Source organism: Anolis sagrei, chromosome 8 (genome assembly GCF_037176765.1).
Source record: "Anolis sagrei isolate rAnoSag1 chromosome 8, rAnoSag1.mat, whole genome shotgun sequence".
Taxonomy (NCBI): Eukaryota; Metazoa; Chordata; class Lepidosauria; order Squamata; family Dactyloidae; genus Anolis; species Anolis sagrei.
The window spans coordinates 20,633,306-20,651,041 of record NC_090028.1 but is presented as its reverse complement, the minus strand read 5'-3'; the positions used below and the strand labels follow the sequence as shown (position 1 = coordinate 20,651,041).

The 17,736-nt window shown below is 41.2% G+C and overlaps 1 protein-coding gene across 1 annotated transcript; it reads right to left on the bottom strand.

The window, feature by feature from the left end:
• Positions 1–3,311: 3,311 nt before the first annotated feature.
• On the bottom strand, positions 3,312–17,120 carry LOC132783166 (chemokine-like factor). Its single transcript, XM_067470886.1, has 4 exons — positions 16,886–17,120; positions 14,198–14,356; positions 6,323–6,418; positions 3,312–3,795 (listed from the first exon to the last, which is right to left on the bottom strand). Exons 1-4 carry the CDS (start codon positions 16,946–16,948, stop codon positions 3,688–3,690), a joined length of 426 nt encoding a protein of 141 aa, XP_067326987.1. The 5' UTR covers positions 16,949–17,120; the 3' UTR covers positions 3,312–3,687.
• Positions 17,121–17,736: the final 616 nt, after the last annotated feature.

The window sequence follows — 17,736 nt, the reverse complement described above, 5'->3', positions numbered from 1 at the left end:
AGCTCCATTGGCTGCCGTTTATTTTCCGAGCCCAATTCAAGGTGCAGGTGCTCACCTACAAAGCCCTAAACGGTTTGGGACCTGCCCACCTGCGTGACCGTATCTCCGTTTATGAACCCACGCGCTCTCTTCGTTCATCCGGAGAGGCCCTGCTCGTGATCCCACCTGCGTCGCAGGCGCGTTTGGTGGGGATGAGGGACAGGGCCTTCTCTGTGGTGGCCCCCCAACTTTGGAACACCCTCTCCAAAGACATTAGACAGGCCCCCACACTGGCAGTCTTTAGGAAGAATTTGAAGACCTGGCTGTCCCGATCTGCCCTTGGCTATCTTGATGACCACTGAATGGCCTTGCAGCTTCAAAGCCTGTCTGCTTCCTGTTTTAATTTGCTGGTTTTAGAGTTTTTTAATACTAGTAGCGAGATTTTGTTCATTTTCATGGCTTTTTAAAGACAAACCATAGTTGCAGTGATGTAGATAAAATACTATACTCTTCTGATCTTTTCTTTGTGGGGAAGAGCAAACCATTAATCCAAGACTTGTTTGACTTAGTAGTAAACATTGGGATAACAATGCATCTAAATATAACCCTTTTCCTGTTGAACTTTGGCTCAGACATACCATCAGACCCTTAAAATCAGTCTCACCAAGAATGGTTTGCCTTTGTTTTCCATTCTGTGATCACTAAGTTGTTTAAAAACACAATCAGGAACGGTTTTCCTGTGAAGAGGGGTGGGAGGTCTTCACTGCAGTATTATTATTTGAAAAGCACTTGGCACTTTTAATGTAGAAACTGACAAGGGCAGAAACAGATTTGTTTAATGTGTTGTCAAAGGCTTTTATGGTCTCAAATACTGGGTTGCTGTGAGTTTTCTGGGCTGTATGGCCATGTTCCAGAAGCATTCTCTCCTGATGTTTCACCCACATCTACAGCCGGCATCCTCAGAGGTTGAGAGATCTGTTGGAAACTAGGCAAGTGATCACAAAGTTGTTTAATGTCCAGGGTGGGAAAAGAACTCCTGTCTGTTTGAGGCATTTTTTTGTCGTGTCAGGAGCAAGTCGCTTCTGGTGTGAGAGAATTGGCCGTCTGCAAGGACTTTGCCCAGGGGACGCCTGGATGATTTGATGTTTTTATCATCCTTGTGGGAGGCTTCTCTCATGTCCCTGCATGAAGCGCTGGAGCTGATAGAGGGAGCTCATCCATCTTTCCCCGGATTCGAACCTGCAACCTGTCGGTCTTCAGTCCTGCCGGCACAGGGGTTTAACCCACTGTGCCACCGGGGGCAAATGTGAATGTTGCAAATGGCCACCTTGATGAGCACTTAATGGCCTTGCAGCTTCAAAGCCAACCTGAATACAGCATATTATTTGAGAGCACAGAAATGCTGGACCAATCTAACAACCACCATGACATCGAAATACACAAGCATTGGATAATTTCAACAGAAAGGCCGAAACCATGAAAATGAACAAAATCTGGTTACCAGTATTTTAAAAATTCTAAAATCTGGAAAGTAAATAAAGAGCAACACTTAAAAACTGAGGAATCCCGGACAAGAAACAATCAGGGCCCAGCTAATCACCTCCCAACAAAGGATTCCCCCAGACCTTGAAACGACTAAGCCATTAAATGCTAATCAAGGTGGCCAATTGTAACATTCACACCTACTTCAAACAGACAAGAATTCTTTCTCCCAACCTGAACATTCCACAGATATATAAAACTCCATTTTCCTAGTTTCTAACAGACCTCACAACTCTGAGGATGCCTGCACCAGACGTCAGGAGAATACTTGTGGAACATGGCCATACAGCCTGGAAAACTCACAACTCAGTGATTCCAGTTATAAAAGCCTTTGACAATACATCTCCTTATGTAATCAGTTGTTGTTGTTGTTCATTCGTTCAGTCGCTTCCGACACTTCGTGACCTCATAGACCAGCCCACGCCAGAGCGCCCTGTCGGCCGTCACCTCCCCCAGCTCCTTCAAAGTCAAGCCAGTCACTTCAAGGATACCATTTATCCATCTTGCCTCTTGGTTGGTCCTCTTCCTTTTTCCTTCCATTTCCCCCAGCATAATTGTCATCTCTAAGCTTTCCTTTCTTCTCATGATGTGGCCAAAGTAATTCATCTTGGCCTCTACTATCCTTCCCTTCAAAGAGCAGTCGGGATTTATTTCTTGAAGTCTGGACTGGTTGGATATTCTTGCGGTCCAGGGCACTCCCAGAACTTTCCTCCAACACCACAGTTCAAAAGCATCTATCTTCCTTTGCTCAGCCTTCCTTATGGTCCAGCTCTCACATCCGTAGGTGATTACGGGGAATAGCATTGCTTTGACTATGTGGATCTTTGTTGCCAGTGGGATGTCTCTACTCTTCAATATTTTATCGAGATTGGACATTGCTCTCCTCCCAAGAAGTAAGCGTCTCCTGATTTTCTGGCTGCAGTCTGCGTCTGCAGTCATCTTTGCACCTAGAAATACAAAATCTGTCACTGCCTCCACATTTTCTCCCTCTATTTCCCAGTTATCAATTAAATCGGTTATCATAATCTTGTTTTTTTATGTTTAACTGTTTAGCTTTTGCGCTTTCTCCTTTCACCTTGATTAGAAGGCTTCTCAGCTCCTCCTTGCTTTAGGCCATCAGAGTGGTGTCATCTGCATATCTAAGGTTGTTAATGTTTCTTCCAGCAATTTTCACTCCAGCCTTGCATTCATCAGGCCCCGCACATCACATGATGTGTTCTGCATACAAGTTGAATAGGTTGGGGGAGAGGATACAACCCTGCCGCACGCCTTTCCCAATCTTGAACCAGTCTATTGTTCCGTGGTCAGTTCTGACTGTTGCTACTTGGTCCTTATACAGATTCCTCAGGTGAGAGATAAGGTGATTTGGTATCCCCATACCACCAAGAACTTGCCACAATTTATTATGATCCACACAGTCAAAGGCTTTAGAATAGTCAATAAAACAGAAGTAGATGTTTTTTTTTCTGAAACTCCCTGCCTTTCTCCATTATCCAGCGGATATTGGCAATTTAGTCTCTCGTTCCTTTGCCTTTTCTAAACCCAGCTTGAACATCTGGCAACTCTCTCTCCATGTATTGCTGGAGTCTTCCTTGCAGGATCTTGAGCATTACCTCACTAGCATGAGAAATAAGGGCCACTGTACAAAAGTTTGAGCTTAAACCCTTCCGTGCTGCCCTTATACTTCTCATCCATGGGGAAAGTAGAGAGCATGCTTGACAATACACACTTGGAATTCATCATTACTTAGAAAAAAGCTTTTTAATGAAAACAATAATAATTAACACAAACCATAAAGTTCACAAACTTCGGAACATCTCCAAATCATTTGAAATGTAACATTTATAACTGTTTTATAAAAACACATAGGAAAAGTGTCATTTAAAATTGTTTAGACAGTTGAATATATTAGATTTAAATCCTTGCATATTTTAAAAATAAGGGGAAAATCCATCTGAAGTTAATGTATTTTTACACCACATTGATTTTTGATGGGAAAGATAAAAACATGCTTCATTTTCTGCTGCTGGAATAAACAGGAGTGCTTGACTGGCTAAAGTATGCTTCTATCCTGTTAGAAAAATATGCAGAAAATATGACTGAAGCAGCCTTATAGTTCAAGAGGTGTACCAAATGGATTACAAATTAAATGTTGGGTTGTTTCTTCTATCTGTGAATAATGTCCCTACTTGTTGGGGGTCTATTAAAAGTAATATTCTTCAAGAGAAACACAGCATCGGCTATACAAAGAGCACAGAGAATCAGGAAAAACACCTGCAAATGAAAATAAATTCACTCAGATTACACCATCCTTCTAAAATCTATTGAACATTGCATGTAGTTACTATTATAATTTTGACCCATATTATCTGAACAGCCACAGCTCTGTTTTGTCAATGTTTGGCTCAAATATTTAATTTCTGACGCTGAAGACATTAATTCAATAAAATTATTCAATTAATTAACTAAGTAAGTCCACTGTTGTTCACTTTTTGAAAATTTTGGGGATCATTTCCATTTCCCCTTGCTTCGATTTCATTAGCTATAGTATACTAATTAGCTCCAAGGACTGTTCTGGCTGTTGTCAAATTGAATACAACTTGGGAAACAAGAGAGGAGATTAAAAGATGGATTTACTAGATTTGACTAGTAATATATATGCAGTCAACTTGAAGTACCGTATATACTCGAGTATAAGTCATCCGAATATAAGCCAGGGCACCTAATTTTACCACAAAAAACTGGGAAAGCGTATTGACTCGAGTATAAGCCGAGGGTGGGAAATGCAGATGCTACTGGTAAATTTTGAAATAAAAATAGATACCAATAAAATTACATTAATTGAGGCATCAGTAGGTTAAATGTTTTTGAATGTTTACATAAAACTGTAATTTAAGATAATACTGCCCAACTCTGATTAAACCATTATTCTAACCTTCTTCAATGTAAATGTGCTTACGTATCCTTCCAATAATAATAGAGTAAAATAATAAAAGTAATAAAAATAATGGAAATGTAATAACAATAGTAATGGAGTAAAATAATAAATGTAATGAAATAATAATAGAGTAAATTCATATAAATGTAATAATAATAATAAATACTGTAAACTAATAAATGCAATAACAACAACAACAACAACAGAGTAAAATGATAAATAACTTTGATTTGAGTATAAGCCGAGGCTTTTTCAGCCTAAAAAAGGGGCTGAAAAACTTGACTTATACTCAAATATATAGAGTAACTTATATTCTCTTTCAAATATGAAATATGATTTCAAATGGGGAACCTTAATCTATTTTACTGTAGAAAATGTGAATTGCCAGCTCTCTTGGCATAAGAATAATTATGAATGGATGATAGAAAACTTGCAAAATCCCACTGCGTTCACAGTTACTTTGTCTCAACATCATTAGTAACAGTAAGGAGTGTGCCATTGCTGTTGTTTCATTTCATTCTTTCCTTTTTTAAAGATTCTGTAGTAAGAGAAATAGGGATTGGGACCATGGTAGAGGTAGTGGTTTCAACCCTGTGATATCAACTTGGGTTGGACCCCCTCCACCAGCTATCTGTCTGAGGAGGAAAGGTAAAGGTAAAGGTTGTCCCCTGACATTAAGTCCAGTCACGTCTGACCCTGGGGTGTGGTGCTCATCTCAATTTCTAAGCCGAAGAGCCAGCGTTGTCCATAGACACCTCCAAGGTCATGTGGCCAGCATGACCGCATGGAGCGCCGCCATCACTAATTATCAGGATCCAAGCATAGTTCAGTGAATTATAATGTACCTAGGAATGCAAAGCTGGGGTGAAAATTGCTGGAAGAAACATTAACAACCTCAGATATGCAGATGACACCACCCTGATGGCCGAAAGCGAGGAGGAGCTGAGGAGCCTTCTAATCAAGGTGAAAGAAGAAAGCGCAAAAGCCGGGTTGCAGCTAAACGTCAAAAAAACCAAGATTATGGCAACAAGAATGATTGACAACTGGAAAATAGAGGGAGAAACCGTGGAGGCCGTGACAGACTTTGTATTTCTAGGTGCAAAGATTACTGCAGATGCAGACTGTAGCCAGGAAATCAGAAGACGCTTACTTCTTGGGAGGAGAGCAATGTCCAGTCTCGATAAAATAGTGAAGAGTAGAGACATCACACTGGCAACAAAGATCCGCCTAGTCAAAGCCATGGTATTCCCTGTAGTAACCTACGGATGTGAGAGCTGGACCTTAGGGAAGGCTGAGCGAAGGAAGATAGATGCTTTTGAGCTGTGGTGCTGGAGGAAAGTGCTGAGAGTGCCTTGGACTGCGAGAAGATCCAACCAGTCCATCCTCCAGGAAATAAAGCACGACTGCTCACTGGAAGGAAAGATACTAGAGACAAAGTTGAAGTACTTTGGCCACATCATGAGGAGACAGGAAAGCCTAGAGAAGACAATTATGCTGGGGAAAGTGGAAGGCAAAAGGAAGAGGGGCCGACCAAGGGCAAGATGGATGGATGGCATCCTTGAAGTGACTGGACTGACCTTGAGGGAGCTGGGGGTGGTAACGGCCGACAGGGAGCTCTGGCGTAGGCTGGTCCATGAGGTCACGAAGAGTCGGAGACGACTGAACGAATGAACAACAACAAAGGAATGCTATGGTCAAGAGAACAAGAAATATCAAAACATGCAGATGGTGACTATTTATTGTGATAAAGGAGATGAAATGATAGCTTTATGAGACCAACAAAAAGGTTTTCAAAGCCTGGCCTGGTGAATGGATTGCACGTGATCTGTACGTATTGCTGCTATCACAGACTCTCTTACTTACGCCTCCAATTAAATCTTCAGGAATGGCTTTTTTAATTATTCCACACAGGCCTGCAATGAAGAGAAACAGCGCTGCTACCAGGGAGTTGAAAGCATCCTGAAAAATACAACAAACAATTCACTTGCATACCAGTTCTGCATTATCTTGGCACCCGTGGAAGACAAATGCTACAAGTGGCCGTCTTCTTTCCTGGCTATTATACATACATTAAATATGAATTTGCTGCCCTTATAGGACACCACAAATCTGAGGCCTAATAAGTATGCTTCATTCTGCATAATGAAAGGGCTGGCCCTATAAGCAGGAATGTCAAAGTACAAAATATACTTATATCTTATATACTTCTTAGTTTCCAGGCAAAGTACAAAGTGTTGGTTTTGACCTTTAAAGCCCTGCATGGTTTCAGTCCAGGTTATCTACAGAATCACCTTTTCCTTTACAATATGTCCTTTAGGACATTGGGGTCCTCTGGGGGGCGGCTACTCCAGCGACTATGGAATGACATGCCAGAAGAGATCCGACAGCTAAATGGGGAATCGGAATCCCCCCCCCCCCATTTTTAAAAAAAATTAAAGTTATATAGACATATGCTATACATTTTCCCCTCTTTTATTTTCTTTCACCTTTGTGCTCCTATTCTCCACAGCCATCTCTTCTTCTAAAGTCCCACCAAAAGTTCAATTCTTCATTTGGAGGTAAACTCCCATCTTTCCCCCCCAACACTTTTCTATTTTTCTCTCTCCAAATACTTTCAAAGTTGTTTTCCCCATAATCCCTTCTTTACTTTTAAGTTTGATGTTAGCTTAGCATTCAATGCCATTGTCCAGACTTCTTTATACCAGTCATTAATTTGTATTTTCATTTCCCCTTTTCAATATTTTGCAATTAATAATCTAGCTCAGTGTTTCTCAACCTGGAGGTCGGGATCCCTGGGGGGGGGGGGGGGGGTCACGAGGGAGTGTCGGAGGGGTTGCCAAAGATCATCAGAAAACACAGTATTTTCTGTTGATCATGAGGATTCTGTGTGGGAGGTTTTACCCAATTCTATCGTTGGTGGGGTTCAGAATGCTCTTTGATTGAAGGTGAACTATAAATCCCAGCAACTACAACTCCCAAATGCCAAGGTCTGTTTTCCCAGCGTTCGCATTTGTGCATAATGAGTATTCGTGCCAAGTTTGATTCAGATCCATCATTGTTTGAGTTCATCGTGCTCTCTGGATGTAGGTGAACTACAACTCCAAAACTCAAGGTCAATACCCATCAAATCCTTCCAGTATTTTCTGTTGGTCATGGGAATTCTGTGTGCCAAGTTTGGTTCAATTCCATTGTTGGTGGAGTTCAGAATGCTCTTTGATTGTAGGTGAACTATAAATCCCAGCAACCACAACTTCCAAATGACAAAATCAATCCCCCCCAACCCCACTAGTATTCAAATTTGGGCGTATTGGGTATTTGTGCCAAATTTGGTCCAGTGAATACATCCTCCATATCAGATATTTACGTTACAATTCATAATAGTAGCAAAATTACAGTTATGACGTAGTAACGGGGAAAAATGTTTGGGGGTCCTCGCAACATGAGAAACTGTATTAAGGGTTCACAGTATTAGGAAGGTTGAGAATCACTGATCTAGCTGCTGTTAATAGCATGTCCATTAATTTTTTCCCTCTTGCCGTTCCCATCCTATCTTTTAATTAAAAGTAATATTTCTACTGGATTCCTTCTAATTTCAATATTCATAATATTTTCTATTTCCCTTACAACCAATTCCCAAAAATCTTTCACATATTTACAATCTCACCACATATGTATGTAGGGTCAAATTTCCTAGCTCCCTCTTCAACATTTTTCATTATTGTTTCATTCTGGAATTCCCCTGTTTACAGAATGTTGTTCTTTATTGACTGTCCTGATTTTAGAGTTTTTTAAAATACTGGTAGCCAGATTTTTTCATTTTTATGGTTTTCTCCCTTTTACATAGGGACCCCCAATTGCTGCATTGCCCAGTCATGAATCAAGGAACATGAAAGGCGCTGCAGACTAATTCAACCAGAGAAGTCAGCCATAGCAGAGCACTTGATGAACCAACCTGGAAACAGCATATTATTTGAGAACACGGAAATGCTGAACCATTCTTACAACCACTATACCAGACAACACAGAGAAGCCATTGAACTCCATAAGCATGTGAACAATTTCAACAGAAAATAGTATTTTAAAAACTCTAAAATCAGGACAGTAAATAAAGAACAACACTCTGAAACAGGAGAATTCCAGTCATGAAAAGATCAGGGCCAGCTAACACCTCCCAACAAAGGATTCCCCCAGGCAGGAATCAACCAGGCCTTGAAGCTGCAATCAAGGTGATTCACTGCAACATTCACACTTGCCTCCAACAGACAAAAGTTCTTTCTCCCACCCTGGACTTTCAAAAAAGCCTTCGACAACACATGGATAGCATTATTTTGACTATTTAAGAACACAGGCACATATAGAGCTGAGTTTGCTATTAGAAATTACCAAAGCTTGGGCAGAATGAAACGGTTCCAAATATATGTATTAATTGTGCCATGGTAAAATTATCAAGAATGGCAGTTTGGTATAGTGGTCTGAGTGCTGGACTATGGTTGTGGAACTCGGTATTTCCCTGCATGGCCACGGAAATATACTGTTTTTTTCTTTTGTTTTGTTTTGTTTTTTGTGTCAGGAGCGACCCGAGAAACTGCAAGTCGCTTCTGGTGTGCCCAGGGGACGTCTGGATGATTTGATGTTTTTATCATCCTTGTGGGAGGCTTCTCTCATGTCCCCGCATGAGGAGCTAGAGCTGACAGAGGGAGCTCATCCGCCTCTCCCTGGATTCAAACCTGCAACTTGTTGGTTTTCAGTCCTGCCGGCACAGGGGTTTAACCCACTGGATGACCTTGGAAGAACTCACTCAGTCTTAAAAGAAGGCAATGGCAAGCCTCCTCTGAACAAATCTTATCAAGAAAACTCCACAATAGGTTCGCCTTAGAGTCACCATATGTTGAAACAATGTAAAGATAAGACAGCAAACACACAGACTACTGATTCCCCCATTGTTATTTAACAATTACTTTCAATACATTTATCTGCTCTTTTTATTTAAACAAAATGTATAATTCTAAAAAAATCAACTTAAAAATAATTTAAAATGGAAATTAAATTTACTGGTGGATAAGCTGAAATATACATGTTATAATAGGAGGAAGAACTCATCATTCTGTGGAAGAACAAGCAGATTTCAAAACTGCCAAGTTCTCTTTTCACACTGTGCTAAAAGCAGAAGATGAGTAGCGTGGAAATGACAATATAGCACCCAATGCATTTTCCATCAGTAGAGCACAAACAATTAAATACTGAAAGTCTTTGAATAAGATTTTGACATGACTAGCATATCAGATGTTTAAGAAATAATAGTTATGTATATCAAATGAGGTATAATAAAATAATTTTCTACTTTGGAACAGAAATAGTTGGCACAGGCTTATCTACAAGAACATCCCCAATATATATCAGGAAAAATAACACTTTTAGCCTTGAGGAGCGAAGGACCTAGCTATCCTAAGGGACCAGGTCCAATCTGATTTCTGAAGCTTAGTTAGCAGAGCCAGCTCTGGTCAGCACTTCGATGAGAAATCGCCAATGAAAACCAGGTGCTATAGGATTTCAGAGGAATCAATGGGCAAAAACCACTTCTATATAATCCTTGTCTAAGTAAATCCTTCGAAATCTAAATATTATACTCTATTAGTGAAGGCTAAAGTAGTTTTTTTGGGGGGGTTGGGGATGCAGATTGAAATATAGGCTGAGTCATTAATTTCCTGCCTGCCCTCTGACTATCTTTTGAACATGAATTACTTCAAATATTTGATGTAGATATAAAGTGGGAAAGGGTCCTAGATGGCAACACTTCTAATAGCAGTAACCAGACTAACCAGTAGTGAGTACTTGCTGATACTTGCAGCCCAAGAATGTCTTGGACGGGGATGGAGTGGGGTACGTACTTCCTATCCCTACCCACCAGCTAATATCAGGATCAAACTAGAGACAACATGGGAAGTATGGAATCTCTTCAAAGACAGAGCTGTGTTAGTCTGAATAGTAGTATCCAAAGGGATCTTGCAGTACTTTCGAGACTGAGAGAAAGAAGATGCAATATAAGCATAAGCTTTTATTGATGTAATATTATCTCCTCAAGATGTATGAAGTGAAAACTCTTATTGCTCATTTTAACAGCTTCCTCTGTGGTAATGGCACTGAGAGAGTGGGGAGGATGTAGATAGCGGAAATGGTGCACACACACACTTATTGAGAAGCCCTTCTGTGATATTCAAAGGATATATACAGGCTGAATGTTAGTGTGAAGAGAGCAAGAACACCAAAACCTACAGGAAATCATCTATTTTGGGGTTCTGGTTTTGTGTCAGCATTTAGCATTCTTTAGCATTGGCTGAGAGTCCACTGAATCTACTGACTAGCTTGGATCAAGCCCATCCACCTGTTCGTTTCCCCAACTCAGGGCCCTTCCAGACAGCCATATAACACAGAATATCAAGGCACAAAATCTCACAATATCTGTTTTGAACTGAGTTATCTGAGTCCACACTGCCATATAACCCAGTTCAAAGCAGAAAATGTGGGATTTTATTCAGGTGTGTGGAAGGGGCCTCTCAGAGCTACTAGTTATGTTAAATAAATTTCATGCAGTGGCCCACAATGTAATGTAGACGCTGCAGAATTAGCATTTTATCTGAATGGCATTTTATCATCTTATCTCTTAAACCTGGAACTAGGTTCAACTAAGGTTTATGTTTCAACATCACACATTTTTCACCCCTCCAAAATTGCCCCATCAAGTCATCTCATTTGTGAAATTGCCATTCAATTCAAACTGCACTGATATACCTTTCCTATCAGGAAAAATGATCTCACACACCTTCCACACACCTGTATAAAGTCCACATCGAACTGTATTATATGGCAGTGTAGAACTAGATAATCCAATTCAAAGCAGATTATTGTAGATTATCTGCCTTGATATTCTGAGATATATGGCTGTGTGGAGGGGCTCTCAGACATAGTTCATATGTGAGTGGATTTCACAGACAGTTGCTGAATTTTGCTCTATGATGTCCATGCTCATGGTTGGGAACTTGTTATGTATTTTTTATATATTTAAAATGTTATTTCAAAGAACATCTTGGATTTGTATACAATTTGTTGTTGTGACTGTTGTATGCCTTCAACTTACTGTGATCCTAAGACAAAACTATCATAGGAGTCTGTGGCAATATTTGTTCAAAGATGGGGTTGCCTGGACTTCCTCTCAGGCTTGCTAGAGTATAACATGCCAAGATCATCCAGTGGGTTTCTTGCAGGGTGGGGGGCTTTTAATCCTCGTTTTCCAGTGTCTCAGTTCAATATTCTATGCCAGGGGTCCTCAAACTAAGGCACAGGGGCTGGATGCAGCCCTCCAAGGTCATTTACCTGGCCCTCGCTCAAGGTCAACCTAAGTCTGAAATGACTTGAAAGCACACAACAACAACAACAACAACAACAACAATCCTATCTCATCAGCCAAAAGCAGGCCCACACTTCCCATTGGAATACTAATACATTTATATTTGTTAAAATTGTTCCTCATTTTAATTATTGTATTGTTTTTAAGTGTTTTTTACACTACAAATAAGATATGTGCAGCTTGCATAGGATGTCATTCATTTTTTTCTTCAAATTATAACCTGGCCCTCTATTTAAAAAGTTTGTGGACCCCTGTACTATGCCATAAAGAGGCTCAACCCATATTCTGCTATTGTGTCCACCAATCTATGAAGTTGGCAGGCACAGCAGTTATGGACCTTACTTGTAGTGGTCCCAACCATATGGAATCCCTTATTTATTTATTTACAGCATTTATACAGCACTCAAAGTGGTTTACACATAGATAATGGCAAAAATTCAATGCCTTACAACTACAACAGTAAAACCACACTTTAAACATAAAACATATTAAAAACAGTACATCATCAAATATCAAAACAGTTATTAAAACCATAAAGCAATATCATCAGTCGAGTCACCATTCCAGTCCTTGTCCCACTAAAAGCTGCATACATCTATTGTCCGAAGGCCTGGTCCCAGAACCATGATTTTAATTTTTTTCTAAATGTCAGGAGCGAGGGAGCAGGTCTTACCTCCTTTGGGAGTGTGTTCCATAGGCCGGGGGGGGGGGGGGGGGCACAGCTGAGAAGGCCCTGCTCCTTGTCCCCGGCAGCCGCATTTGCGCTGTTGACGGGAGCGAGAGCAGGGCCTCCCCGGATGATCTTAAATTGCGAGGTGGGACATAGGGGCAGATACATTCGGACAAGTAAGCTGGGCCCGAACCATATAGAGCTTTATATGTCAAAACTAGCACTCTGAATTGGGCTCGGAGATGGACCAGCACCCAGTGGCATAACAGGGGGGATATGTACACGGTTCCCTCCCTGTTTCTCAATTGACCTTAAATACACGTTTCCCTTCCATCCCAAGGTTCCCAAGGCTGCTTTAATGAAATACAAGTTCAGTTTAAAAACTTAACTTTTTTAAACTGTGAAAATTATTTGAAATGTTGAAGTTATTTAAGTAATTGTGGTTCCAAATTGTTTTTTCATACTATTACAGCACTATAATTCAACTTGAACTACCATGGTGCTTTGTAGTTTAGAGAAGCATTAGAACTCTCTGATGGAGAATTCAAAATGTCCCTACCTAAACTGCAAATTCCAAGGTCCCATCAAGCGAAACTATGGCAGTTAAAAGTGGAATCAGAATAAAACATTTTAACAGGAGTGTGTGAAAAGGCCTTAAATCTTAGAAGTCCTTCTGGAAATCATTCCTACATTTTAACAAGTATATTTTCAACTGCAGTCTGGAAGACACAGTATGTATCTGGGAGTCAAATACACTCAGACAGGGCTATATAGGCACATTTACACTGACCAAAGGGTGTATGAACTTGTGATGGCTGCAAGATGTACAGACCTGATCTGGATTAGCATTGAACTGCATTAACAAAAATTGCGGGTTGGGTCAAATTTCCCCCAGGAAATGAGTGCAAACAGCGACTTTGGACCTTTGTAAACATTTGGGCTGGTTCTGAGATGGAACCAAACACAACTGTTTACATAGTCGGCCAGGGGACATGAGATGGCACTTACTGTACTCCTTAGTGTTAACTGCTCCTTCCTTGGAGGCTTTTAGGCTCCTTCCACACAGCTGAATAAAATCCCACATTTTCTGCTTTGAACTGGAATATATGGCAGTATGGACTCGGCTAACCCAGTTCAAAGTAGATATTGTAGGATTTGCCTTGATATTCTGGGTTATATGGCTGTGTGCAAGGGCCCTAAAACAGAGGTTGGAGGGTCATAAAAAAGGTAAAGGCTGTCCCCTGACATTAAGTCTAGTCATGTCTGACTCTAGGGTGTGGTGCATTTCTAAACAGAAGAGCCGCTGTTGTCCATAGACACCTCCAAGGTCATGTGGCCGGCATGACTGCATGGAGCGTCATATTTCAACAATATTGAACTGGTTGAGACTCTATGAGATATTCATTGAAAAAGTATAGCAAAATGTGCTGCAGCATGTCCCTCAAAAGCAAAGCTTTTTAATAAACCTTTTCTATATTTTTATGATAGAACCAATTAGGAAATGGCATTTATAACCCAGGAACAAAAATTGTGTTATATAGTGTTATTTGCAGGTTGTCTGTATTTCAAAAGTAGAGACAAATACTTCTACAAGTTTGCTAACAGCAAGCCCAGCCTTTTGTCTTTCTGCAGTAGGTACATCTGTGTGCAAATTAATACTTACAGCCAAGGGCCAAAATAAGAATGAGAGTACTCTTTGCAGATGAAGCAGATACAATAAAAAGAACAAGAAGTTGATGACAAGTTCAATGATTGCAAGTGTTAGGTAAGCTTCATGAGATTTACCAACACCAAAAGTAACAGTTGCCATGAAAGCTAAGGCCTGCAAGGAAAAAAAGAAAAAGAAAAAACATTCACTTGGCATCTATACAGTCATACTACAAAGTTTCCAGTCCTGTCAAGCTATCCATCTGGAAGTTGCTGAATTAATCAATTAAGTTAAAAATTGAGTTGCTGTGAGTTTTCCGGGCTGTATGGCCATGTTTCAGAAGCATTGTCTTCTGACATCAGGAGATAATGTTTCTGGAACATGGCCATAAAGCCCAGAAAACTTATGGCAACCCAGTGATTCCAGCCTTGAAAGCCTTCAACAACAACACATTAAGTTAAAAACCCTGACACATGTATACAGAATTTGGTACATTCCATGTTTCTGACAGATAGTTCAAACATCCACTATGTATTCAATGAGTATTTCCTCCCATCAAACATGCATTTTCTCAACTCAAGGACTTGGACATAGATATGTCATAAAGGGGGGGGGGGGAGTCGGGATTTTAGAGATGCTGAGGTGGGGTACTTCCAATTAAAGGTTGGGAACTACTGCTCTGAATGGAATCCAAAAGTCGGAATTACAGTTCATTCTTTTTGAAGTGGAAAAAATGTCAGTGTATAAACTGCAATACCAGAAATTACCACACTTTAAAGAACTAAATTATCGGGGGGGGGGGGGGATAATACAACAGCTGTGTGTGAAGTCATTGGATGAGCTGATGTCTGCTGTTTCCCTTAGAACTATTACACAGCCTACGAAAAATGTGTTTCCCTTGGTGTCTTGGTCTTTAGGCCAGTCGCTGGACTTACTTGGGGCCCTGATTCATAAAATTGCATTCAAAAGACCACATCAGCTCTAGTTTCTGAGGCCCCTTCCACACACCTCTAAAAAAATCCCACATTAATCTGCTTTGAACTGGATTATATGGCAGTATGGACTCAGATAACCCAGCTCAAAGCAGATATTGTAGATGATCTGCCTTATTATACTAGGTGATATGGCTGTGTGGAAGGGCCCTGCCTGTATGCTTAAACCGATTTTTGGGTGAATCGTTTTAAGTCTTCTCTGAGTGCTTTAGCGATGCTGTATGATTCTTCCGCAAGTCCCTTCCACACAGCCACATAACCCAGAATATCAAGGCAGATAATCCACAAGATCTGCTTAGAACTGAGTTATCTGAGTCCACACTGCCAGATAACCCAGGTTATCAAAGCAGAAAATCCACATTATCCGATTTGAACTGGATTCTTTTAGGCCCCTTCCACACAGCTGTATAAACTCTCACATTGGTACATATCTGCTTTGAAATGGAATACATGACAGTGTGAACTCAGATAATCCAGTTCAAAGCAGATATTGTGGGATTTTCTGCCTTGATATTCTGGGTTATATGGCTGTGTGGAAGAGATAATGTAGGATTTTATACAGCTGTATAAACCCGTTCAAAGCAGACAATGATTTTATACAGCTGTATAGAAGGGACCTATGTCCACACTGCCATATAATCTAGTTCAATGTGGGATTTTATACAGAACTAGCTGGACCCGCCACGCGTTGCTGTGGCCAACCTTCCCTCTTTCTCTCCTTCTTTCCCTCCTTCCTTCACTTCCTCTTTCCTTCCTTCCTTTACGTCTTTCCTTCTCTTCTTCCTTCTCTATCTCTTTCCTTCCTTCCCCCTTTTTTTCTCTTCTGCTGTTTCTCTTTTCTTCCTTCTCTTTCCTTCTTTCCTTCCCTCCCTCTTTCTCTACATCTTCCCTCCTTCCTTTGCTCCCTCTTTCCTTCCTTCGTTTTTCTTTCCTTCTCTAACTTTCCTTCCTTCCTCGTTTCTCTTCTTTCTTCCTTCTCTACCTCTTTCTTTCCTTCCTTCTCTCTTTGTTTCCATTCTTCCTTCTCCCTTTCCTTCTTTCTCCCCTCTCTTTCTTCTTTTCTTTCTTTTTTTATCCCCTTCCCTCCCTGTTTTCTGTATTGTCATTTAGATTTAGGGGCTTTTTAAGTCCCTTCTGCTGTGTTTTTCAGTGTTTTTTTTTGAGTGAGGAACATACATTGGACCGTTAGGTGTCTTGTGTCCAAATTTGGTGTCAATTCCCCCAGTGGTTTTTGAGTTCTGTTAATCCCACAAACGAACATTACATTTTTATTTATATAGAAAACCCCACAGTATCCGCTTTGAAGTGGGTTATGTGAGTCTAAACTGCCATTTATTCCAGTTCAAAGCAGATAATGTGGGATTTTATTCAGCTGTGTGGAAGGGGCCTCAGTCTGTTCCTTTGAACTAGTCCCCTTATACACAACTGTATGAAAACTAGATTGGAAACAGTGTAGTGCAGGCCTGGGCCAACTTGGGCCTTCCCTGCAGGTGTTTTGGACTTCAACTCCCACAATCCCTAACAGCCTCAGACCCTTTCCTTTCCCCCTCAGCCCCTTAAGCGACTAAGGGAGGAGCTGTTAGGAATTGTGGGTGCTGAAGTCCAAAACACTTGCAGAGAAGGCCCAAGTTGGCCTAGGCCTCTTCCTTCCTCCTGGCGCCTTCCCCGCCTCAAGGCCGAGGAAGCCAAAGCGAGAGCGAGCGCGGCCTACCATGCGCGCCATCTTGAGGCCGCCCCTCACGGAGCGCAGGAAGGCCTGGTTCACCTCCACCATTTTCGCCACAGCCGAGCCGTTAGTCCCCGCGAGGCTGGGAGGAGAAGGGCCCTCCGAAGGAGCGGGCCTCAGAGGCGGGAGGCTCCTCAGAAGCGCCTCCTCGCCAGAAGGAAGCCTTCCATTCTGCCTCTGGGCTGATTCATATCTGCCAAGTGTGGCAGGAAGCTCGGTTGCAAGAACACCGCTCCTCACGCCCCACTCAGTTCCTTCTCCCCAGTGAAGTTCCTTTGTGCAGTTTGAGATGTAGGCCCCTTCCACGCAGCTGAGTAAAACCCCACAGTATCTGCTTTGAACTGGAATATAGGGCAGTGTGGACCCAGATAACCCAGTTCAAAGCAGGTAGTGTGGGATTTTCCGCCTTCATATTCTGAGTTATCTGGCTGTGTGGAAGGGTCCAAACAAGCCCTTAGACCATTGGTTCTCAACCTTCCTGATGCCACGACCCCTTAATACGCTTCATCATGTTATGATGACCCCCAACCATAAAATTATGTTCATTGCTACTTCATAACTGTCATTTTCTTGCTGTTATGAATAGTAATGCAAATAGAGAAGGAAGGAAAGAAAGAGGTAGAGAAGGAAGAAAGAAGAAAAAAGGGGAAGGAAGGAAAGATCTTGGAGTCCTCGTGGACAACAAGTTAAACATGAGCCAACAATGTGATGTGGCGGCAAAAAAAGCCAATGGGATTTTGGCCTGCATCAATAGGAGCATAGTGTCTAGATCTAGGGAAGTAATGCTACCCATGCTCTATTCCGCTTTGGTTAGACCACACCTGGAATATTGTGTC

Coding starts and splice junctions, on each gene's coding strand:
- LOC132783166 (XM_067470886.1), bottom strand. CDS start 16,948: ATGGTGGAGGTGAACCAGGCCTTCCTGCGCTCCGTGAGGGGCGGCCTC. Junction 14,357..16,885: donor GCCTCAAGATGGCGCGCATG/GTAGGCCGCGCT, acceptor TTTTCCTTGCAG/GCCTTAGCTTTCATGGCAAC. Junction 3,796..6,322: donor CTGAAGATTTAATTGGAGGC/GTAAGTAAGAGA, acceptor TTTCATTTGCAG/GTGTTTTTCCTGATTCTCTG.